At 57.9% G+C, this 23,489-nt stretch overlaps 2 protein-coding genes across 2 annotated transcripts in view; one reads left to right on the top strand and one right to left on the bottom strand.

The window, feature by feature from the left end:
• SLIT1 (slit guidance ligand 1) overlaps positions 1-12,754 on the top strand; it is a 30,633-nt gene extending 17,879 nt beyond the window's left edge. The window contains exons 5-38 of the mRNA XM_015867116.2: positions 723-794; positions 918-989; positions 1,162-1,233; positions 1,349-1,512; positions 1,609-1,756; positions 2,224-2,295; positions 2,421-2,492; positions 2,586-2,657; positions 2,761-2,904; positions 3,006-3,169; positions 3,257-3,280; positions 3,475-3,619; positions 3,737-3,811; positions 3,951-4,094; positions 4,324-4,467; positions 4,549-4,715; positions 5,252-5,384; positions 6,065-6,133; positions 6,326-6,397; positions 6,580-6,651; positions 6,796-6,867; positions 7,249-7,412; positions 7,561-7,685; positions 7,823-7,920; positions 8,371-8,510; positions 8,594-8,687; positions 8,786-8,923; positions 9,143-9,380; positions 9,458-9,588; positions 9,690-9,844; positions 9,915-10,203; positions 10,645-10,856; positions 10,932-11,187; positions 12,566-12,754. Of these exons, the coding sequence (XP_015722602.1) occupies positions 723-794; positions 918-989; positions 1,162-1,233; positions 1,349-1,512; positions 1,609-1,756; positions 2,224-2,295; positions 2,421-2,492; positions 2,586-2,657; positions 2,761-2,904; positions 3,006-3,169; positions 3,257-3,280; positions 3,475-3,619; positions 3,737-3,811; positions 3,951-4,094; positions 4,324-4,467; positions 4,549-4,715; positions 5,252-5,384; positions 6,065-6,133; positions 6,326-6,397; positions 6,580-6,651; positions 6,796-6,867; positions 7,249-7,412; positions 7,561-7,685; positions 7,823-7,920; positions 8,371-8,510; positions 8,594-8,687; positions 8,786-8,923; positions 9,143-9,380; positions 9,458-9,588; positions 9,690-9,844; positions 9,915-10,203; positions 10,645-10,856; positions 10,932-11,179 (4,201 nt within the window). The 3' untranslated portion in view covers positions 11,180-11,187; positions 12,566-12,754. The remainder of the gene's footprint in view (positions 1-722; positions 795-917; positions 990-1,161; positions 1,234-1,348; positions 1,513-1,608; positions 1,757-2,223; positions 2,296-2,420; positions 2,493-2,585; positions 2,658-2,760; positions 2,905-3,005; positions 3,170-3,256; positions 3,281-3,474; positions 3,620-3,736; positions 3,812-3,950; positions 4,095-4,323; positions 4,468-4,548; positions 4,716-5,251; positions 5,385-6,064; positions 6,134-6,325; positions 6,398-6,579; positions 6,652-6,795; positions 6,868-7,248; positions 7,413-7,560; positions 7,686-7,822; positions 7,921-8,370; positions 8,511-8,593; positions 8,688-8,785; positions 8,924-9,142; positions 9,381-9,457; positions 9,589-9,689; positions 9,845-9,914; positions 10,204-10,644; positions 10,857-10,931; positions 11,188-12,565) is intronic.
• A 164-nt stretch (positions 12,755-12,918) lies between these two features.
• On the bottom strand, positions 12,919-23,191 carry LOC107316043 (microtubule-associated protein futsch). The gene is made up of 2 exons (XM_015867117.2): positions 23,068-23,191; positions 12,919-21,185 (listed from the first exon to the last, which is right to left on the bottom strand). Exons 1-2 carry the CDS (start codon positions 23,082-23,084, stop codon positions 16,742-16,744), a joined length of 4,461 nt encoding a protein of 1,486 aa, XP_015722603.1. The 5' UTR covers positions 23,085-23,191; the 3' UTR covers positions 12,919-16,741.
• Positions 23,192-23,489: the final 298 nt, after the last annotated feature.

The following is a 23,489-nucleotide window of genomic DNA, read 5'->3' on the forward strand; positions in this document are numbered from 1 at the left end:
GCAGTAGGAAGGAAGATGTGCATCTGGTCCCAAATAACAGCCGTGAGGTGGCTGGACATCCCACTAGTGCACTAAATGAGCCTGTTTTCCTTGGGTTCTCCTTTCCTTTTTGCATTGTTGCAAGCAAGGCTGATGGTTCCTTCTGGAAAGGTTCCCTTCCTATAGTAAGGGTGCTTTTGGCTGGAAAACCCCAGCTTGGAGACCTCCAGGTATTTTGCACAGACTGGGCAATGCTTGGTGTGTTATCTCAAGGAATTAGGGGTGTGGATAACAGCATGGATGCTGTCGCACTGTCCTGACCCAGTCCCACTGCAGTGAGATGTCAGGAATGAGCAGAGCAGGCAATTACATGGACAGCGATAAATTAATGACCCCATTATTTGTGCCCTCTACAGCACGGGGCAGGCTCCATGGGAATGCCTGCTGGAGCCACCGAGTGTAATTACCAGTTAATCAGCGGGGACCTGTAATTATAGCAGACACAGGGTATTTAAGCACTGTGAGTTTTCCCAGAGCTGTGCCCTGCTACTCCATGTGCTGGAGCTGGACATCCCAGTGCTGGACAGCCCTAGGCATGTGCAGCCACCCCAGATGAAGCCATGTCACCCCAGCATGGCTGTGGGGCTGCAGATCCCCGGGATCTGTTGTGGGCACAGCAGTCGCATGGAGTGCTCCGCCTTGCAGGCAATGCTCATTTTCTTTCCTGCCTCTTTCTCCCACAGGGACCTGAGTGAGAACTTCATCCAGGCCATCCCCAGGAAAGCTTTCCGCGGGGCCACAGACCTCAAGAACTTGTGAGTGACAGCGGGGATGGGCACGGGCTGACATGGAGAGTTTGGGTTGGCTCAGCAACAGGTAATGTGGGAAACTCTGCACCTGTGCCGTCCCAGCCATGCTCCTGCTGCTTTCTCCTGCAGGCAACTGGACAAGAACCAGATCAGCTGCATCGAGGATGGGGCTTTTCGGGCTCTGCGGGGGCTGGAAGTCCTGTAAGTGGCCAGGGGTGGCTGGAGTCCCCAGCCCACACCTCTCCATCCAACCACTTTACACAGGGTGGTGGGTGGGTGCCGCTGCTCCTGGGGGTTTTGTGCCCCCTGAACCACCTCCAGCTCCCATTTCCAACCTGCCCATTCTAACCTCTCTCACTCCACCTTCCTGCAGGACCCTGAACAACAACAACATCACATCCATCCCCGTCTCCAGCTTCAACCACATGCCCAAGCTGCGGACGTTGTGAGTGCGGGGTCTGCCAGGGCAGGAGGGGCCACAGGGGGTTGGGGAAATGGGGGCAGCTGGGAGCGGTGGGCAGGAGCCATCCCACAGCACTGACTGCTCTGGCTGCCCACAGCCGCCTGCACTCCAACCATCTGTTCTGTGACTGCCACCTGGCCTGGCTGGCACAGTGGCTCCGGCAGCGGCCCACCATCGGGCTCTTCACACAGTGTGCGGCCCCAGCACAGCTCCGCGGCCTCAATGTGGCTGAGATCCAGAAGAACGAGTTCACCTGCTCTGGTGAGGGGTCCCCGGTGTTGGAAACCAGGTGTCCCGTTGATTCTGCCCACCCCTGCCGATGGGCTGGGGCTCATCCCATGGGATCTGTCCCTGCAGGACAAGCAGATGGAGCGCATGCACAGCTCTGCAGCTTGTCCTCTGGCTCCTGCCCGGCCATGTGCACCTGCAGCAATGGCATCGTGGACTGTCGGGGCAAGGGGCTGACAGCTATCCCCGCCAACCTGCCTGAGACCATGACAGAGATGTGAGTATGGGACTCCGCAGTCCTCATCTGAAGCTGGGGGACATAGGGACACGTCTCAGGGCTCAGCCACCCCGCTCTCACACTGCCCGGCTTTAGCCCTGGATTTAGCTGTATTAAAAATGTAAATAGAGAAATAATCTCCTTAAGGGAATCCAATTACAACGCAAAGCCCCCATCGGGATGTGAGGCAGGCGGAGCACCCCCAGACTCATGCTGCTGGGTCAGTAGGTGCTGCCCCCGCCCCCAGCACTGCCTGCTGTGCCCCCTGCCACCACGGTCCCCCCCACATCACCCTCCCTAATAGAAAAAGCCCCTGGTACAAGATGCAAGTTGTCCCTGGGTTGAAAGGTCCTGCTTTTTTGGGGTGATTTAATGCAAGTTTTGGGGATTACAGCCCCCCAAGCCTGTCATTGGGGTGCTGGGGCTCAGCCAGCCCCCAGCCTCACCTCTCCCCTGTCTCTTTGCAGACGCCTGGAGCTCAATGGCATCAAGTCCATCCCCCCAGGAGCCTTCTCCCCCTACAAGAAGCTTCGTCGGATGTAAGCTTGCAGCACTTCTGACCCCAGAACCCCAAATCCTGCTTCCATGAGCACCTCAGCAGGAGGATAAGGCTGTGGGGTGTGGGGACAAGGGGCTCAGCCCACCTTCTCCTCTTATGTTTTAGAGACCTGAGCAACAACCAGATCTCGGAGATCGCCCCTGATGCCTTCCAGGGTCTGCGCTCGCTCAACTCGCTGTGAGTGCTCACACCAGGGGCACAGAGGGCACCCGCTGGGTGCTGCCCCACACCACTGCCACCTGTCCTCCTGTTGCCATCCCTCTTCTCTAGGGTGCTGTATGGCAACAAGATCACTGACCTGCCCAAGGGCGTCTTCGGGGGACTTTTTGCCCTGCAGCTGCTGTAAGGCTCTGGTGGGACACTCTGCGAGGATACCTTTAGTGCGGTGGGTCATGGCATAGTAAAAGGACACAGGGTTGGCATCGCTTCCCTCCCTCTCTGCCAGGCTCCTCAATGCCAACAAGATCAACTGTGTGCGCGCGGATGCCTTCCAGGACCTGCAGAACCTCTCGCTGCTCTCGCTCTATGACAACAAGATCCAGAGCCTGGCTAAAGGCACCTTCACCTCACTGCGTGCCATCCAGACCCTGTGAGTCCCTGCATGGCTGTAGGAGGGCATCCCAAAGGGTCTCAGCATGGTGGCTTCAGGTCTTGGTGCTGGCCACCAGTGACCTGCTGTCCTTGATGCAGGCACCTGGCCCAGAACCCCTTTGTCTGTGACTGCAATCTGAAGTGGTTGGCGGATTTCCTCCGTGCCAACCCCATTGAGACCAGCGGTGCCCGCTGTGCCAGCCCCCGGCGCCTGGCCAACAAGCGCATCGGGCAGATCAAGAGCAAGAAGTTCCGCTGCTCAGGTGAGCACCACCCTTGTCACCTCCGGGGGCTGCGGCCAAATCTCTGCTGTGCACACAGTGGTGCTGATGTGCTTTTTCTTTCCACAGCCAAAGAGCAGTATTTCATCCCAGGTAAGGGGGGAAACACGTGTGTGTGTGTACGATGCTGACTGCTGTACCCAGGACAGATGTCCTCATGGATAATGTCCCCTTGTGGCCCTTCCCTTACTCACACCGAGGGATATGGGTGCACACTTGGGACCAGTTGAGGTGTGGGAGAACTCAACCAGTTGCAGCCCCAAGACTCTGCCCTCTCTGGCACACAGGGACAGAGGATTACCAGCTGAACAGTGAGTGCAACAGCGATGTGGTGTGCCCCCCGAAGTGCCGCTGCGAGGCTGGTGTGGTGGAGTGCTCCAACCTGAAGCTCACTAAGATCCCAGAGCGCATCCCACAGTCCACAGCTGAGCTGTAAGTGCCGTGCCCTCCCCTCCTGCAGCCACTGTGTCACTGGCGCTGGGTTTTGCTGAGGGTTTGGTTTGTGCCAGGCCCTTCGCAGCCATCTCTTTTCCCTGCTGCCCACCCCAGGCGCCTGAACAACAATGAAATCTCCATCCTGGAGGCCACAGGCATATTCAAGAAGCTGCCTCACCTGAAGAAAATGTGAGTATTTGGAGGCACAGGGAGCTGGGAGGGTATGCAGAGACATGGAATGGGGCATGAAAGGGGGGCACCTCAAGCTGCAGGCCCGGAGAGAGGGAGGGCTCAGGATGCAGCCTGATGGTTCCCCCCCTCCCCACAGCAACCTCAGCAACAACAAGGTGTCAGAGATCGAGGACGGGGCATTCGAGGGGGCTGCATCGGTCAGTGAGCTGCACCTCACCGTCAACCAGCTGGAGTCAGTGCGGAGCGGCATGTTCCGGGGGCTGGACGGGCTGAGGACATTGTGAGTGTCCCTGAGCTGTGGGAGTGGGGCTGTCCCTTGCTCCCACTGCCCCTAGCCTTGCCCATGCCACCAGGCTGTTGGCACCAACGTGGGTCCGCTTTGGGGCCATCCCCTGCTTGCATCCGGAGCTGGAGCTGTTTGCTGGGTGCAGCTGCAGCCTTTGGGGGTGGGCTCCTGCCCCCCAGGATCTGCTGGATCCCACAGTTATGAGGTGTCCTCTCCTCTGCAGGATGCTGAGGAACAACCGCATCAGCTGCATCCACAACGACAGCTTCACAGGGCTGCGCAACGTGCGCCTGCTCTCGCTGTATGACAACCAGATCAGCACCATCGCACCGGGTGCCTTCGACACGCTGCAGTCCCTCTCCACACTGTATGTCCACTCCAGGGATGCTCACAGCCCCTTGCTGGGGGTTTCAGGCCCAGATCTCAGGTGATGCCCTCCCATTTGCAGGAACCTGCTGGCCAACCCCTTCAACTGCAACTGCCAGCTGGCCTGGCTGGGGGACTGGCTGCGCAAGAGGAAGATCGTGACGGGGAACCCACGGTGCCAACATCCTGACTTCCTCCGGCAGATCCCGCTGCAGGACGTGGCCTTCCCTGACTTCAGGTGTGAGGAAGGTAACTTGCATCCTCCCGTCCCTGCACTGTCCCTGTTCCCATGCTGTCCCATCTGTCCCCGTGGTGAGCTGGGGTCACTCAGCCCATGGTGCCCACCTGTAAGGATGCCCCAGGTCCCTCTGTGGTACCCTAACCCTAAATCTAATGCAATACAATGCAATGAAATGATATCAAATGCAATGCAATACAAAGCCATGCAATGGAATGCAGTGCACCCCTAACTCTAATCCCAGCCCTAACCCTACCTGCAACCCTAATCCAGTGCAAAGCAATGCAATAGAATGCAATGCAACCCTAACCTTAACCTTGATCCTAACCCTTAAAGCAATAGAATGGAATGCAATGCACCCACACTCCTGCACACGCAGCCAGGTGTCAGCTGTGACAGAGCTGCTCCCCTGCTTTGGTGCCAAGGGGAGATATGAGTGTGGGTGATGCCTTGTCACAGGTGCAAGGCACTGAACCCAGCATCAAGTAGTGCCTGCTGGACAATGAGCTGCAGCCCGATGACGTTGTGTCTCCTGTGCCCTGTGCAGGTCAGGAGGAGACGAGTTGCATCCCACGGCCCCAGTGCCCTCAGGAGTGCACCTGCCTTGACACCGTGGTGCGCTGCAGCAACAAGCACCTCAAGGCCCTGCCCAGGGGTATCCCCAAGAACGTCACCGAGCTGTGAGTACATTGCCAAGGCTCTGCTCTCCTGCCCCTGTTGCTGCTTTGTGGGCAGGGGTCTGTGCACTCCTGTCCTGGCTGGAGACATAGGGACCATCCCTGGGGGCAGCACTCCACCCCTGGGGTGCACAAGGCAGGGTAGGCTGGGGCCCTGATCTGGTGGGGGGGCAGAAGGAGCTTTAGGGTCCTTTCCAATACAACCATTCTGTGATTCCATGACTGTGCCCAAGGGGTGAAGTGCAGGGGCTGTTGTCACACCGCAGGGCTCTGCAGTCCCCAGCAGTCTTCTACCAGTGCTGGCCCACGCTGTACACATCCATACAAATGTATGCCACCCCCTCACACCCCAGTGCCGTCTCACACACCCTCCTCTCACCACATCCTCAGCTCCATCTCACACATGCCTTGCAAACACTCACGGCCACCCACACTCACAGCACGGCGCGTCTGGCTGTGCACACACGCAGGCGGCTGGGGAGCGGCCCCCAGGCACCAGCCTGTGGGGTCTGTGTGTGGGCCAATGTGCAGCTCCCTGCCAGCCAGGGGGTCCCTAAGAGCCCTGTGGGTGCAGGGAGGTGATGTTGGAAATGCTCTTGCAACACGAAGTCTATTGGGCCTTGGTATACAAAAGGGATATCATGCTGCTTGGTAACCGCAAGGTGCTTTTCTTCTCCTTCCAGGTACCTGGATGGAAACCAGTTCACACAGGTGCCGGGACAGCTCTCCACCTTTAAGTACCTGCAGCTGGTGTAAGTGGCTGAGAGCAGAGCTCACCACTGGGACCCAGGGGTGGCAGTGTGGGCTGTCGCCATGGTGTGCCGTCCCCCTGCAGACCCCTTTGTGTGGGATCATGGCTGTCTGGCAGTGTGTCCCTGTGCCCCACTGGGTGTGCAGTGAGAAGGGACAGGAGTGGCTGCAGCTCCTTGGTCTTTGTTTTGCAGTGATCTGAGCAACAACAAGATCAGCTCACTGAGCAACTCCTCCTTCACCAACATGAGCCAGCTTACCACCCTGTAAGTGTGGGCTGCAGGTTGCTCTGTCTGAGGGAGGGTGTTCCTAGGGGACCCCAAAGACCAGGGGACCTTCCACCTGAGTGAAGCTGTGCCCTGAGCTGATATGGGGGGTGGAACCTGGGGGGAGGGGACAGTGTGCAGCTTGTGGTGGCCTCTCTGTGTTGCCTCCTTCCCTTGCACAGGATCCTCAGCTACAACTCCCTGCAGTGCATCCCTCCACTGGCCTTCGAGGGCCTCCGCTCCCTGCGGCTGCTGTGAGTATTCCTGTGTCCCCTGTACACTATGGGCAGCAGTGACACTCCGGTGGGCTCCAGCCCCACTGGCTGGCTGGGCACAGCCCAGGGCTGCCCTTGTTGCCCTGGAGCCACTGGAATCATGGGGCTGTCTGTCTTCCACAGGTCTCTCCATGGCAATGACATCTCCACCCTCCCGGAGGGCATCTTCGCAGATGTCACCTCACTATCCCACCTGTAAGTCCAGGGCTGGGGACCTCAAGACCCCATGGGTTTCTCTAGGCTGCCTCCCCTGCTCCTGGCACCTGCTTCCCACATCCCCACCACCCCTGCCTTTTGCTGTGAGCTGTAGGATTAGCACTCCTCCATCTGTCAGCAGTGAGAGCCCTGCAGAGCCCAGCACTGCCAGCTGGTGCCTCTGCTGCCTCCTCAAGCTTCTCCTAAAGAGAAGGAATGTGGTGTGCATCCATTCTGACCTCAGTGCCCACCCACAGCCCTGCCCTCCCCGCTCCCCTCTGCCACCATCGCAGTGGGATGGGACTTGGGATGCTTTAGGATCAGGACAAAGGCAGAAGGGAGGGTACCACAGTGCTCAGTGCCCCCACTTTTGCTCTGCAGAGCCATCGGGGCCAACCCACTGTACTGCAGCTGTAACCTGCGCTGGCTGTCCAGCTGGGTGAAGACAGGCTACAAGGAGCCGGGCATTGCCCGCTGTGCTGGGCCACCTGACATGGAGGGCAAGCTGCTGCTCACCACCCCCGCCAAGAAGTTTGAGTGCCAAGGTGAGTGCTGTGCATCTGTCCATCTGTCCGTCCGTGCCTCCTGCTCCACGCACTGCTGAGTGATGCTCCACACAGCCCCGTTGCTCCCTGCTGCCCCCCATTGCTTATGGCCGCACTCCCCCTTCCTTCCCTCTACCCTTCCCCACAGGGCCTCCAGCCCTGAGTGTCCAGGCCAAGTGCAACCCCTGCCTCTCCAGCCCCTGCCGCAACCAGGGCACCTGCCACAATGACCCGCTCGGCTCCTATCGTTGCACCTGCCCCGTCGGCTACAAGGTAGTGGCACCGGGTCTCCCAGCACAGAGTGCACAGTGCAGAGGCATGGTGCAGGGCTCTGCCTGCACACAGCACCGGGGGGGGGATGGAGAATAGGGCATGGTACCCCTTGCTGCCATGTCTCCTTCTGTCCCCAGGGCAGGGACTGCGAGGTGGCGTTGGATGGCTGCTCCCCGAACCCCTGTGCCAATGGGGGCACCTGCCAGCCCCAGGATGGGGACAGGGATGGTTTCAGGTCAGCAGATTGTGGGGGCTGATGGAATTTGGGCGTTGGGATGGCAGCATCCTATGGGGATTTGGGGTCTTCTTCCCCTGGGACATCCTCCCGTGCCGTCACCACTGGTGGCACTGGGAGACAGCACAGGATGCAGCCTTGCCCCCATGCAACCCCGGCTACCCTGAACGCTTCAGGCATTTCTGAGAAGCGGGGTGCAATTAGTAGCTGGAAATAACGGTGGGGCTGTGGGTGGAGGAGGGCTGTGCATCCTTCTGCACTAAATGGCCTCTCTCAGCCCGTTGTCTTGGCAACTCAGCGTCCTCAGCATCCTCCACCAGCTCTGGGCTCTCGGGTAGGGGCACACAGGGCCATGCTCCTCAGCGCTCTGTTGGGAACAGGCTCTACCACAGCCCTCTGCCCGTGTTTTGGGAAGATCACCCCAATATGGTGTTTCCTACCCCGGAGCAGGTGCCTGTGTGCAGCAGGCTTTGAGGGCCCGACCTGTCACACCACCGGTGACCCCTGCAAGGAGCACAGCTGTGAGAATGGGGGCTCCTGTGTGCCTGGTGCCACCAACTACACCTGCCTGTGCCCTGCTCACTACACAGGTACAGGGAGCAAGGGTACTGCCATCCTGTTGCGGGATGTGCCCTGATAGGTACCACCTGGCACCCCCTCTTCTGACCCACAGGGGATTTCTGTGAGCAGCCACCGGATTTCTGCTCGGATGAGCTCAGCCCATGCCAGCACGGCTCCACGTGCATCTCCACCAGCCAGGGGCCCAGGTGAGACCCAGCCCCTGGGTTTAGCTTTCAGGGGGCTGCAGGCACTGGGGGAGGCACAGTGGGGTCTGTAACCACCCCCCCCCTCCGTGCTGCTCCAGGTGTGAGTGTGCACCCGGCTACGTGGGGACCAACTGCAGCAAGGACTTTGATGACTGCCAGGACCACCGATGCCAGAACAACGCTCGCTGCGTGGACGAAGTGAATGGCTACTCCTGCCTCTGCGCCGAGGGCTACAGGTACTGCTGGGGGGGCTAATGGGTCAGTCAGGTGTCATCCTGCACCACATCCTGGCCACCACATCCCACAGTATGTACCCCAGGAGGGACCCACCGGGTTCAGCATCCATGCTTCCCTCTGGTCCTGATACTGGTGGGGACCCCAGAGTGGGTGGGTGCTGTGGGCGTTGGGGAGGGGGCTGCCCCAGCCCCATGCCCAGCACACCCTCGGCCCCGCAGTGGACAGCTGTGCGAGATGCCGCCCCGTGCCGCCGGGCAGCCCGGGCTGTGTGAGCGCGCCGAGTGCCAGAATGGGGCAGCTTGTGTGGAGCGGGGCTCCCGTGCCCTCTGCCAGTGCCTGCCTGGCTTTGGTGGCCCCAAGTGTGAGAAGCTGCTGAGCGTCAACTTCGTGGACCGCGACACGTACCTGCAGTTCACCGACCTACAGGACTGGCCCCGGGCCAACATCACCCTGCAGGTGAGGGCGCAGGGCAACGCAGGGGGACAGGGGGTGGGTGGCCACCAGGTGTGGGGTCCTACCTCTCCCACCCCCAGGTCTCTACGGCTGAGGACAACGGCATCCTGCTGTACAACGGGGACAGCGATCACATGGCTGTGGAGCTGTACCAGGGCCATGTAAGGGTCAGTTATGACCCTGGCACTCACCCCAGCTCAGCCATATACAGGTACAATGGACCCCCACGCCCTGTGCCCTGACCCCATTGCATCAGCATTGGTGATGCAATGGGGAATGGAGCTCACCTGGTGACACAGCCCTCCCTGCTAGTGCTGAGACCATCAATGATGGGCAGTTCCACACCGTGGAGCTGGTGACCTTTGACCAGATGGTGAACCTCTCCATTGATGGCGGCAGCCCTATGACCATGGACAACTCGGGCAAGCACTACACGCTGAACAGCGAGGCCCCGCTCTATGTCGGGGGTACGGGGCAGGTGGGGCACTGGGGCCAAGTGGTTGGCTGGGCACATACTGACAGCCCCGCTCTCCCCAGGGATGCCCGTGGATGTCAACTCAGCTGCCTTCCGCCTCTGGCAGCTTCTCAATGGCACCAGCTTCCATGGCTGCATCCGCAACCTCTACATCAACAACGAGCTGCAGGACTTCACCAAGACACGGATGACGCCCGGCGTGGTGCCAGGCTGCGAGCCCTGCCGCAAGCTGTACTGCCTGCATGGCATCTGCCAGCCCACCGGTGCCCAGGGACCTGTCTGCCACTGTGAGCCTGGCTGGGATGGGCCCCACTGTGACCAACCCCGCGGTGGCCCCTGCCAGGGGCACAAGTGAGTGCCCCTTTCCTGCCTGCTGCCCCACTGCAAGGGCTGTGCCTCGTCACAGTGGCTCTGTCCTGTCTGGTGCCCCATAGCAGCTCACCTGCCCCATTCACAGCTGTCCATGACTTTGTGGCACAGAGGGTTGTGATTATTGGATACGCTAATGGTTGGACTTTGAGTTCTTTTGCAACCTTAATGGTTCAATGAATCTGTGGCTCATTGCTATGCTCTGCCATACTGGTGCCACACTGTGCCAGAGCCTCACCACTGCTGTGGCTGCAGGGACTGACCCATGCCTGACCCATGCTGTGCCGACCCATGTCATGGTGTGCTGTGCCGTACCCGTGTCGTGCCCTACCTATGACACGTCTTAGCCATGCTGTCATGCCATACCACGGTGCAGGCACTGCTGCGCCATGTCAGACACCTGATGGCTGTGTCTGTCCACAGGTGCGTGCACGGGCTCTGCCTGCCCCTCGACGCCCTCTCCTACAGCTGCCAGTGCCACCAGGGCTACCAAGGTGCCCTCTGCAACCAGCCCAGCGCTCCCCCCGACCCCTGCCGCCTCCTGCCCTGCCACCACGGCCGCTGCCGCCTCACCCCGAGCGGCCAACCCGTATGTGAGTGTCACAGCGGCTACAGCGGGACCCTCTGCGACCAAGGTAGGCGGCAGGGCGGTGGGTTCAGGGCACAGCGCCGGGGGGACCGCACTGATCCTCGCTGCTGTCCCCCCACAGAGCCCGAGTGCCACGGGGAGCCGGTGCGGGAATACCACCAGGTGCAGCGGGGCTACGCCATCTGCCAGACCACGCGGCCGGTGCCCTACGTGCAGTGCCGGGGCACGTGCGGCGGGGACACCGACACCGGCTGCTGCGTCGGGCTGCGGCCACGGCGCAGGAAATACGCCTTCGAGTGCAGCAACGGCGCGACCTTCGTGGAGGAGGTGGAGAAGCCCAGCAAGTGCGGCTGCAGCCCGTGCCTCTGAGCGCCGGGGTGCGGGGGCTGCTGCGGACAGCGGGGGGGAGGGGGGGGGAGCGAGGAGCCCCCGGCACCAGGAGCTCGCTCTGCCCTGCAGCCAGCGGCCGAGATGTTGCCAAAGCCCGGCGCAGTTCCCACCACTCGGAGGAGCCCACCGGGGCTGGAGGAGGATGGATGTGTTGCATCTAGAGGGTTGGAAAACAAAAAGGGGAAAAAAAAAAAAAAAAAGAAAAAAAGAAAAAGAAAAAAAGGAAAAAAAAACCCAAACAAAACCACAAACAAAACAAACGTGTAGATAGAGGATTTTTTAAAGAACTTGCAGCTACACAAGTGTGTCTCCTGTGGGAGCTGCTCTGCCCCTCCGCCGGCTCTCCCTTTTTCTCTCTGCCTTCTTCACTGCCAAGGGGAACGTGTGTGTCCTCTCTGTGTCCCCCTGGCGACCCCGCATCCAGCTGGGACCTTCCTAACACCCTGTGCTGGACCTGGTACTGCAGTGCCTCGTGTGCCACGGCTGCCAGGAGGGCTGCGCTCTGTGCCGGCACCCCTGGTTCCCAGCACCCCTAAACCCCCCATCCCAAATGGCCCTGGCCCTGCTGCAGCAGCCCCTGCAGCCAGTGTATGGTGCCAGCTCAGCAGCACTGGGGGACATGCTGGGTCAAACAGGATGGAACCAGGAGTGGCCTCACCATGCGGTGCCAGCTTTGCCCTGCGCACAGGGACAAGGCCTCTCTCCCTGCTGGGCTGTGTGCAGGGGGTAGCTGTGCTGGAGCCCCCCAGAGGATGCCCCTTAGTTGCCTGCTGGAGCACAGGTTTGTGATGCTGTCAGCCCTGTGGGTGCTGGGGCAGCTGAAGATGGAGATCCCGGAGGCGACATGGTGTCCAGCAAGGTCTCAGCAGGTCCGAGCTGTCAGGCTGCAGCCCCACCACACAGCAGTGCCAAGGGACATGCCGGCAGGGCAGCGGGGGCTCCACGCCATGTGCCGACCATTGATGCCCCAGGACTGAGGGTGACGGGCCGACCTGGGGCAAATCACCCTGTCACCCACAGGGCTGCGGCCACAGCTCTCCCCATCACATCACACCAGCGCTTCACCGCGTCCTGCTGGGTGCAGCCGGCTGATGGGTGCCATCGCTGTCCCCACACACCCAGGACATGCCACCGCCGTGGGGACATCTCTGCCACCAGCACCCTGTGCCATATGGCACGGCAGCTCTCATTCAGCCCCCAGCCGGGGCTCGGTTGTGTTGTGTTTCTGTTCTTGCTGTAAGCTAACCGCTAAAGTATCTCTTTATACAGAATACTTACAGATTCTAATATATATTTGTATTTCATTTTGTTATAGTATTTTTCTATGTTCGGGGTCAACAAACGCTGTTTTCTTTTTGTTTACAGATGCTACTGGGCAGGAACGTGACGGTGGCTTTGTCTGGCCCGCGCGGTGTGTGTGTGTCACTGTTGCAGCTGCCGGTTTGCGCTGGGCTGGGGAGGGCACCCTCCGCCGGCAGAGGCTGTGTTGTTTTAGGAGATGTTCGGTATTGTCTATGTTGTCCTCCACGTGAACATGACATTGATTCATTCAGAGGCCCGGCGTCGTCTTTATGGGGGCACAGGGTGGGGATGGCGTGGGCAATGGGGGGACCTGATGCTGCTAGGGGGCAGCATGGACAGGTTGTGCCATATGGCCACGGCCCACGTGTGCCATCCATGCCCCCACCCGCCCCCCATTTATCACAGCAAAGCGGCTCTGATATCAAAGAAACGTTTTAATAAGCTGCAATAAAATACGGACCTTTAGAAAGCTCATCATCGGGTGAATATCAACAACAGAGGGAGAAAAGAAAACAAGGCGGTGGGAGTCCATGAGGAGCTCAGATCTGAGTCAGGGAGCTTTACCTGGAACAAGGACACAGCTTCCTCGAGAGTCTAAACGACAGGAGCACAGAGTTCACAAAATGTCAACATTGAGAGAGTCGATACACAGCCAAAGTTCAAATGACCCAGCTCTTATAGCTATACATATTGATTTAAAGCAACTTAATATAACTTTATTTCATTATTTTTTTTTATATACACGTTCAAAGGTTCGTCAGGTGAGGTATGTAAACATCATCTAATGGAAACCCCTCTCCACCTTTCTGACTGAGGATTCACAGCAGACGTTTCACTTTCCCCCAGCACGGCGCCAGGCGAGCGGCTGCGCTCCCCGCACCCCATTCCAACAGTTCACATTGGTCAGGCTCTGACATACAGTACCGGACAGGAGGGCTGTTCGGATCAGTGTCTAAAGTTCATCCTAGAGAAAGGAACAGAGCAACAAAACTCCTTCCAGGGAAGCGGACGCAGAGGAAGGGAAAACATTTGTTATCGGGGCGGAACTAAGATTCAAATGTTGAGCATCTTGGGAAGAGCAAAAAGAAACATATTGAGTTGGTTGGGTTGGTGTCTTTCTTTCTTTTTTTTTTTTTTTTTTTTTCCTTTCTTTTTCCACACTACAGTTCCAAAGGTGAAGGGCTCTCATGAGCCCCTCCATCTCACTGCCATCCCATGCTCTGAAATGAGGGACCCGTCACTGAGCAGCAGGGATGATCCCATTATGGGATGGGTGTGGCAAAACAGGGTTAAAAACAGCCAGAAAAAAGCCACACACACATAGGAAAAAACACACACAAACAGGCAACCGACCTCAAACCCTCCAATAAACATGGCAGAAGGGCAAGCAAAGAGGCAATGACCTTACGGGGCCAGCTTGGCTGCGGGCAGCTGCCCCTCTGCCCTGCTCTGTGGGCGCCTTGGGGTCAGAGCAGCCACTTGGAACAGCCCTGGGGCGGCTCCTCCAGACCTGCACCCCACCCCAGGCTGAGCCTCAATCACCCAAGCAGACATTATTACTAAAATCTTATTGCTGGCAATGCCCCCACCCTGGAGACCCCCACCCCACCCTCACAGCTCGCTGCCTCTGACTGGGTCCAACATCATCAGAAATGAGATGAAGAGTTAATGCTTGGACACCGATGGGACGGGACCCCGCAGCTGCCCCATCCCCCTGCGCCATCAGGCAGCCACAGTGACCACCAGTCGGAGCAAGAACCTACAGAAAGCCCACGAAATAAATATAAAAAACCCGACTATTTACAATATTAAATCTGTGAGAATTGATAAAGAGGAAAAAAAAAGTCTTTTCCTGCCCCAAAAGCTTAAAAAGTAGGTTAGCATCCTGCCTCCTAGCACAACACTATCTTACATGGCACCTACACATAATATATATTCACATTTCATTTTAAAATTAGGTACTCTTACAAACAGACTTAGAAAACATTGGCTAGCAAGGCGGCCTGGTGGGCCAGGTGACACCGCAATGGCCACCATGGTGCCCTCTGCGGCCGCCCCACAGCTGCCAACGTGCCCTGAATCAAACGCCAGCTGCCCGCGGCCCGGTGGAAGTGCTCTCAAACCAAGGGGGGTCTGGGAAGGAAGGGGAGGGGGGGAACACACCGTGATTCCGCTAAGCCTAGGGGTGATCTTAATACAAACTCCTGAGAACATCTTAGAACAGATGGATTCATTTCACAACCACCAAGCAAAGGGATGGGTGGAACGGACGCTACGATACGTGGAGCAGGGAATGGGGATGGAGGCAGACTCTGAGAGTGGGATGAGAAGCCAGCCATCAAGGAAAGCTGAAGGGGCGGCGGTGGCAGCAGCAGCTGGGAGACTGGGGGGCACTGGGGGCACAGCACTGGGGCTGGAGAGAGGACAGTGGGGAGTAAGTGGGGAACAGAGCAACACAATGCTGCCTGGAAGAGAGGGAGAAGGAAATAAAATGTGGGCTCTGATGAAGAAATGGTGGTGATGCCACCCTGCCACATGACCACCTCACATGCAGACCCCTTCATCTGCTAGGAAACTGAAACATCCCTCCGTCCTGTCCCAAAACACAGCACTCACAAGCACAAAGCTCATGGTAAAAGCACATCTCATCGGCTGCAAGACCCAGGAGCTACAACTGGTGTCAGCGTGAGAACACGCATAGGAGACGAGGAGGGGATGGCACCTCCTGAGTGGCAGCACAGAGCTAGAGATGCCTTCCAGCAGGAAGCCGCCCTGTTTTCCAGGAGATGAGAGCACCCCCAGTCGACCTGCAATGCAGAGAACTCACATAAAGCACCACTGTGCCCACCCTGACCTGGGCAGGACCATGGCCAAGTGCTGGCTGCAGTCACTCAGCCACAGGTGGCAGCCGTACACTACTCACCAAAGACAAAGCCCCTCCCAAAGACCAAAGCTGTCACTGTTAAATAAAACAGAAGAGCACTCTGCTGCCTTGCCAGGCACCCCATCACCTGGTCTGCTCTCAGCCTTCAGCCTAACTGACAACACACATTCCTCCCGTGCCAAGGGATGCCCAGCATCCCATCCAACGTGTGCTGAGGCTGCAGCACAGCTCTGAGGAGCAACATCTGGAGCTGCCATCCCAACACAGGGGAGCAAGGGACAGACCCAAGAAGACAAAGAGAAATTAAACACAGAATACAGGGAGGGGGTCCTGCATTTCTACCCCAAACCAAGGGAAAGGGAAAGGCAGGCGCTGGCAGAGAAGCGAGGGAGAGAGGACCCGTGGAGAAGGTACAGAGCAGTGCTATGGCTGCCATCGGTGCCTTTCCTGAAATGCTTTTAAATCTTTCCTGATGGAATGTTTGACATCTTTAATACATGCAGTAAAAATTAAAGTCATAGATAACTCCATATTAATCTGTACAAGGACTGACAGGATAGATTTAATCACTTTGTCGCTGCTCGTAAGAGCTCACTTTTGCATTATTCAAAGAGGAGGGAAAGTTTTCAAACCAGAGCCTTGCTGCCTCCTGCACGGGACACTCACACTGGGATTCCTGCAAGCAGCAAGGTACATGTTTGTACAGAAGTGAATGCAAACTATAGGGAAAAGCAGCTGCAGCTGTGCAAAGGGACAAGGGCAGAGCCACAGGGTAACACCCATGTGTGGGTACCTGGAGAGCCACCGGCAGCTGCAGGAGAACCGACACGCGTCCCATCCACCTTCCTCTCCCTCACTGATGGCAAAGGGGTTTGGGTTTGCTTGAAATGCCACTCACAGACAGACAGAAGGACGCTGAAGGGAAGGGAAATGTTGGCGTGCACCGAAAGGCTGCTGAAAGCTACTTCATGTGCACGAAGGTGGTTTTCTTTCTGCTACAGTACAAGTGCTTGTGCCTCAAGTATAAAACGCAAGCCTCCAAATCACACAGACGAGCTTCTTAATTTTATTTTAAAGTGATAAATAAGGCACTGTACTTTTAACTAAAACTGCCTGGTTCCGAGTTCAAAAGCCCCAGGACCATCCGAACTGCAGACACCTCCTTCGGAACAGCAGAGCCAGACAGGCTGACCTCTTCTCCGCCCCAGACACAGCTTCCGATGCCTAACATCACGGGCGTGATCCTGTAACTGCAGATTTTAAAGGCTTGCTACAGCTTATAAAAGCAGCTTTAGTTAATGCATGGTAAGGGTTACTACTATACAAGAGTTCTGTACATGGCTACCACTGCGTTGCTACTTGGCATCCAGCCGCGAGCGCTTGCTGTGTGAGCAGTCGCCCTTTGCCCGCAGCTTCCTCTTGCCCTGTGAACTGCTGCCTTCCTGCCCCTTCCTCACGGCCCTGGGGAGGGCCTTTCCCCCACCTGCCTTCTTGTTGGCCATCTTTTGTGCCCGTGTCGAGGACTCACCCAGCGGTCTGTGCCGCGGGGATGGGCCCAGCTCCTCGTGGCTGGGCGGCGGCGCGGCACGGCGGCTGGTGTTCTCCTTGCCCTTCCGTACTGGCAGCCGCACCTTCTCCAGTTGCCTTTTTGGGGCCCTCTTCTCTTTTGAAGACATCTTCTTGGCCAGTTTGCTGCTCCTCTCCACCTGCTTGCGGGTGGCGGGAGCCTTGGTGACTGCCTCTGAATGCTTTATTTTTCCAGCCTTCTTGGCCAGCACCTTGTCCTTCCCTGAGGAGCCGGCCCGCTCCTGCGTGGCCTCACTCTCCTTCAGAGTCCTCTTCTTCCTGCTGAGCTGCTCAGCCCTGGGTGAGTGCTCCTCCTGGGCTTTACTCTTCCCTTTCCGCCCTTTCCCTGCTCCGTCCGCTGCGGGTGATTTAGCAGGGAAGGCATCTGCCTTGATCTGCAGGGCCAGCTTGGGGGACATGAGTGGGTTGATGCACAGGCTCTTGCGGCTGGGTTTGCCCTCGGGGCCCGGCTGCTCGCCAGGCATGTCACTGCGCCGGTCGGTGCGGGTGGCACGGTGCTGGGCCCGCAGCTTGCCCCTCAGCTGGGAGTACTTGCGCAGGATGCGGGTGCTGGCCTGGGTGGGCAGGCTGGGGGTGGGTTGTGCGCCCCGGTTCTGGCTCAATTCCTCGGGGCCGACTTCAGGTGGAGCAGGTTGGCCGGCCACGTTTCCCTCCTCAGCCTCAGCTTTGTCAGCATTCTCGCGGATCTTGGCCCACAGCTTTTGGTTCTTCAGGTTGTTGCGGGCTGGTGTAGTGGCGGCGAATTTCTTCAGGTGTTTTTTCAAGCGCTCGGCCTGCAGGGAGCTGGGGTAGAGGCCAGAGGAGGAGTACTTCTGCATGGGGACCTTGATGGGGGGGATCTCCCCCGGGAGACGTGTGTTGAGTTTCTTCACAATCACCAGCGAGCGGGTCTCGGTGGTCTCCAGGAACCACTGGCAAATGTCGGACAGCTTGTAGGCCTTCATGAACAGCATCTGGACAGGAGACAGTTTCTGAACCTCCAGCACCCCTCTGCTTTTCCGAGTCCTTTTCTTGCTTTTCCAGATCTCCTTCAGCTTATCGGCTCTGTTCTTCACCTTGGGGGCTGGCTGCACCTCCTTCTCCAGCTGGATCCAGCCCTTCTGCACCTTCATGTACTGGGCGTTGAACTCGGCAATCAGCTCCTGGTTCTCCTCCTCAGAGCACCACTCCATGAACCTCGGCTTGCTGTCTTCTGCATCCATATCCTCCAGCACCAGGGTGTCATCATTCCCTGAACTGCACTCATCCCTGGCTTTAGGGACAGCCTGCATAGACTCCTTCCCTGCCAAGCTCTTTTTTGCAGTGTCGGCAGGTGCAGGTGCATGTCTTAAGTTATAAAACTGCAGGGTGCCCTTCTTGTGCTTGGCAGCCTTCGCTGGGAGATGCTTGCTTCCTCCACCTCTGCTGGTGGGACATGGAGATTGGCTTCCCACTGGCTCATAGTGCTCCAGCTTCCCCGTGTCTATGGCACTGTCAGAGCTCTCCTCTTTTGCACGAACATCACCCAGCTTCACCTCTGCTTGCATACTGCCTGCAGGCACACTGCTTTCTGCTGGGAGGAGGATGATCTTCTCAGCATCAGCCTGCACACAGATGTTCAGCATCTCACCTGATTGACTTTGGCCACCTGTAGCAGTGTGGTCGTCTTGATGGGAATTTTCTCCCTCGGATGGAGTTTCTTTTGCTAAGATGCTTTTATAGGTCTGCCTGGTGATGACACCGCTCTCTTCAGCAGTGCTTTCTGGAGGCTGCCCGGTGCTCAGCCCCTCATTGTGCTGCAGCAGTGCGCTATGGAAGCAGTCATTTTGGAAGCATGCGGGTGTTGTCCCATCCAGGTTCCCTTCTCTCTTGAACCGTTTAGCAGCAGGACTCTTGGAGGCTTTGATCTGAAGGCCAGGAAGGTGCACGGGGCTGGAAGAACCAGCATCCTCAGTGCTGCCCTCAGCGGGCAGTTGAGAATGCTGGCTTCGGAGACGCCGGTCAGATGCCATGAGTGTTCTCCTTCCTTTCTTTCGCTTCTTGTCTAGGCTGTCTTTGGAAGAGATGGAGTCTTTCTCTGCTGTTTCTAAGCCATCAGGTTCAGGCAGTGTTTCCTCTTCAGCAGGCTCCTTTTCACCTGCCAGGCTGTTGTTCTGCTCTGCCTCCCTTTCCAAGTCCACAGGGAGAGCTATGCTGGCTGGTGCAGCCTCCTCTTGCTCAAGGGAGGTGTCACCTGGCACAACTGACAGTTCGGCATCTGGTATAGTATCAGTGCTTTTGTTCACCTCCACACTCTGCAGCGTGGCAGGAGGCTGTGGTGGATAATTCCTACCCTCAGTAGCAGGGAGCTGCTCAGGAGCCTGCAGCTCTGGAGAGTGTGGAGAGGGCTCTGCAGGATGAACACCACATGGCTCTATGCTGCTGACACCTGGGAGCACTGTACAGTCCCTGGTGTCAGCCTCAGGTGCCGAATCCAAAGCAGGGCAGAGCTGCATGGGGGACCCCAGCTCTGGGCTGGCAGGGAGGTCTGGAGTAGTTTGCACACCCACATCTGGGGAACCTTCCTCCCTGATGGCTGCTTCGGTGGCAGGAAGGGCAGCACATCCCGCAGCTGGTGCAGCATCACTGTCCTTGGAGCTGCCATCCCCAGAGGGAGCCGCACCGACCTCCGGAGAAGCTGAGCCCCCAGCCCCTTGGCTACAGGGGGAGCCTGAGGGGGGCGGTGAGCCAGCCATGCTGTCCTCCATCTGAGGGCTGGGCGGTGCTGAGAGTGAGAACAGGGGCACAGCCACAGAGGCCTCCCGTGACCGCAGCACCCGCATGTCCCGCAGCTCCCGCTGCACGGAGCCCAGCTCACCCCTGCCCTTCATCTCTCTGCCAGCTGGCACACCTTTGGCCAGCAGCCGGAGTGAAACCCTTTTCTCCCCATCCCGTCCTGTCCCCGTGGAGCTGCCCCCCGAGAGCACCAGAGTTGGCTTCGTGCTTACGAGTGCCTGCATCCGCTGCGCCATGCCACCGCCCCGCTCCTCTGCCCGCGAGCTTTTCACCAGCGTGCGGACAGTGGGCAGCTCACAGCACTCCCCATTGAAGAAATACCCCCGTGTACTCTTCCGCGCCGTCCTGCGGGATGACACAGCACGCTGGCTCTCAAAGTGGCACTCGGTGATGGGCTGGCTGATGTAGACCACGTCACACTGGTTGTCGTAGTCATTAATCCGCAGCCCTGAGGCCTTTTTGCTCTTGCGGGAGGGCCGAAGGGAGGCTGCCTTGGCACGGGGGTGCCCAGCAGGGGCACGGTGGGAGGTTGGTGCGGTGCCAGCAGGCAGCCAGACCTCTTTGGATTTGTCAAGAGGGCCCTTGTCAGATGGGTGCAGGTGGCAGCCCACCTTGCCCTTGGCTGCGGCGTGCAGGTGGTTGTCTGGCTTTGGTCTCGTGTCTTGTTCTTTCACATCGAGGTCCTGGTGCAAAGAGGCTTTCGAGCCACACTGTAACGCGTTCTCTTTGTCTGCGCGGTGAGGAGAGCTGACAGCAAAGCCAGGGTCCCAGGGCTCCTCTGGCAGAGCCCTGAAAGAGCTCTTCTGGGAGCCCAGACAGCTGTCCAGGCTGTCCTCGCTGCCATTCACATTGGCTACTTTGACAGAGATGTAGCCTTCCACTAGCGCCTTACCTGCTCCCTGCTCTTTGCTGTCCTCACACTTTCTGACGCCAGCATCTTGCTCGTGGCCAGCAGTTTGCCCCTCCAGGCTCTTTGTGGCATGGTGGAAATTCAACGAGGAAGAGTTCAACGTGCTGAGGTATCCTTGGGTGGAGCTGTCCTTTGGGCTGGCAGAGTGCAGCCACGTGCTGGGGGGGTCAGGGAAGTCTCTCCTTAAAGCAGGGCTGGAGCTCTCTGCCCTGTCCACGGGCTTCAGCTCTGCAGGCTGCTCCGTGCTGTCGGTGCCTGGCTGTCCTGGCTCCAAGGAAGAAAGGGGCCTTGGGTCAGTACATGCAGCACCCTTATCCTGGTTTCCAGTGCTTTGCTGGCTACAACCAGAGCCACAAGTGGAGGCCTCCATGCTTTCAGATTCAGACAACTGCTGGCCTTCACAGTCCGGTTGTACTTCAGTGTATATGTCGTTTAGCACGCGGATGAACTGCTTCTGGTGGTGAGTACACAGTCTGACCATAAACTTTTCCAGTGGAGACTTGGGCTGATTGTTAGAGTCTATTGCTACTGCCTCTGCTGCATCCTCACTAGAGAGACAAAGAGAGAAACAGTCAATAACACGTCTCGGGAACAAAAGTTTATGCTGCAAAACTTGAACAACCCTTCTCCTCCCACTCGGATCCATCATTTACTGGATGCCCAGGTGAGACTGAGCACCCTGGTGCCAAGAGGCTGGCAGCCCCCAGCACAGGATATGAACTTCATTTCGTTTGTCACACACTGCTGGAGCACTGTAACTGCACTTTTCCCCTAGGCAGCACTGCTGTGTAAGCAGCATGTTCACAGCACACTCAAACTTCCTGCTGAGAACCAGGTTTGTGATACGTACAGGCTCAACACTTCTGGGACACACCAGCATGAGTGCACACATCTGCACGCACACATTTTGGAGGGCTCCCAGCACACAGGACCTGCCTGCGGCCACGCACCCTTCCATGCTGCTGGGCCCTGCTGTTTGTTCTGTGCTTTGGTTTACTGCCAAAATTTGCTCTGCCCACCTGCAGTGCTCACCCAGGAAGTTGGGCACCATTGTCTGCAGGATCACTGCCACGAGCCACCTCTTCAACAAGGCGATTATCATTTCTCTGCTCAGCAGAAGCAATTAATTAGAACGAATCGGTGGGGAGGCTAAGGGATAATTACACAGTGTTTGCATGAACTTGTCAGGAGCGTGGTGCCAAAACCATGCCTGCTCCCAGCAGCAACACACACAGATCCCACCCCGTCCCCATCACTCCTGCAGTGGGGGCTCAGCTCTGGCCCCATATGGGACCACACCAGCACAGCTGCAGGGCTGCAGAATAACTACTGTGCCTGGCACCTTGCTGTTCCCCAGGAGGGCAGGCTGCTCCCTGCTCCCCTCCTGGCATGACTCACTGCTCCTGGACAGAGAAGTGCCACAAGCCACTGCTGCCAGCTGCCGGGTGGCACTTAGAGGAAGCTTTTGGGGAGGTGCTGGCTCTTAGGCTCTGCTCCCAAACCCAGCATGTGGAATCATCCCATGGTCTGCTCTGGACTCTGAGTTCAGCCATGTGGCCTCCTCTCTGCCCACAAACGCTGCTCCAAGCAACCGCTCACCAGCTCAGTGTGTCCCAGTGTGCCTAAATTCCAAGCTTGGTTTCTTAGGCAATGTTTTTCCAACAGCTCCCAAGATGGCTGAGCAGGTTACACTTGGCAAATGTGCCCCAACACTCCAGAACACACTGTGTGGCCACCACCATGCCTGCTGCCTTCAGCCGAATGCCCTCCAGCAGCCCCAGCCGGTTCCACCCAGGGTGAACAGAAATGAAAGCGCTCAGGTACAGCCTGGCCCTCTTCCAGAGCCCTGCATGGAAGGGTTGTCCCAGAGAGGATTCCTGCACCACTCAGCCCCTCCCCTTACCCTGCGGGTAACAACAGGGTGACACCTTTCTCCTACCACCAGGAAAGAGAGGAGGGCCCCACACAGCCCCCTTCCATTGGGGTCAAGCTCTCCCCTTACCTGCCCGGAAGCCCAGCTCAGTGCAGTGGCAGCCATCTTCCTGCATTTATCACCGCAGCCTGTCCTCTCCCCTCCCCACCCCCCACCACCCCCACCTCACTGGGATGCCACGAGACAGGGAAGTGAAGGCCAAGCAGCACGCTTTGTCCTTAACCTGGCTGCTCGTGGTGCCAAGGGAGAGCCTGCAGCAGTGGGTGGTGAGAGGGGAAGGCAGGCAGAGGGGCCAAAATCCCTCACTAGGGACGGAGCTACAGGTTGTCGGCAACGTCCTTACTCTGGGAGCACCCTCGTGGCCCTGCAGCAGGCTGGGGCAGTGCTGGTCTCATGGTTTGCCCAGGCACAGGGGCCCCAAGGAGCTGGGAATGTGCCACGTCCTGCCCAGCACCATTGGCACCCAAGGTCTCAGGTGCATCTCCCTGTGCTCTCACCTCTTTTCCTCTGACATCTGGCTGACACCACAGCTCTCACTGCTGCTCTATGCCCTACCGTGCTCCAAAGAGTTCAGTCTAGATATAGACAGCTTGTTAAGCTGTAAATCTAACAAACAGAAATAGATAGTTTTCCTGGTTGATAAAGGAGATAACTTTACTGAGACTCAATGTCCTTTGTCCTCAGAAGACCCGTCTTGCCCTCTATGCCACTATTCACCTGTGTTTACAGTCACATAACTGCAGGGTTCTCTGCTTCCACGTCACCAAGAGCCAAAGCTGGATCACAATTCCTCATCCAGAACCCACCCAGCCTACCCCAAGGAGGACACCTCCTCATCCTGAGAATCAGAGGGCTGAGCACAGCCCTGCAGTGCCTGCCTGGGGGACACATCGCACACCAATGGTCCTAGTGATGGAGG

Source organism: Coturnix japonica, chromosome 6 (assembly GCF_001577835.2).
Source record: "Coturnix japonica isolate 7356 chromosome 6, Coturnix japonica 2.1, whole genome shotgun sequence".
Taxonomy (NCBI): domain Eukaryota; kingdom Metazoa; phylum Chordata; class Aves; order Galliformes; family Phasianidae; genus Coturnix; species Coturnix japonica.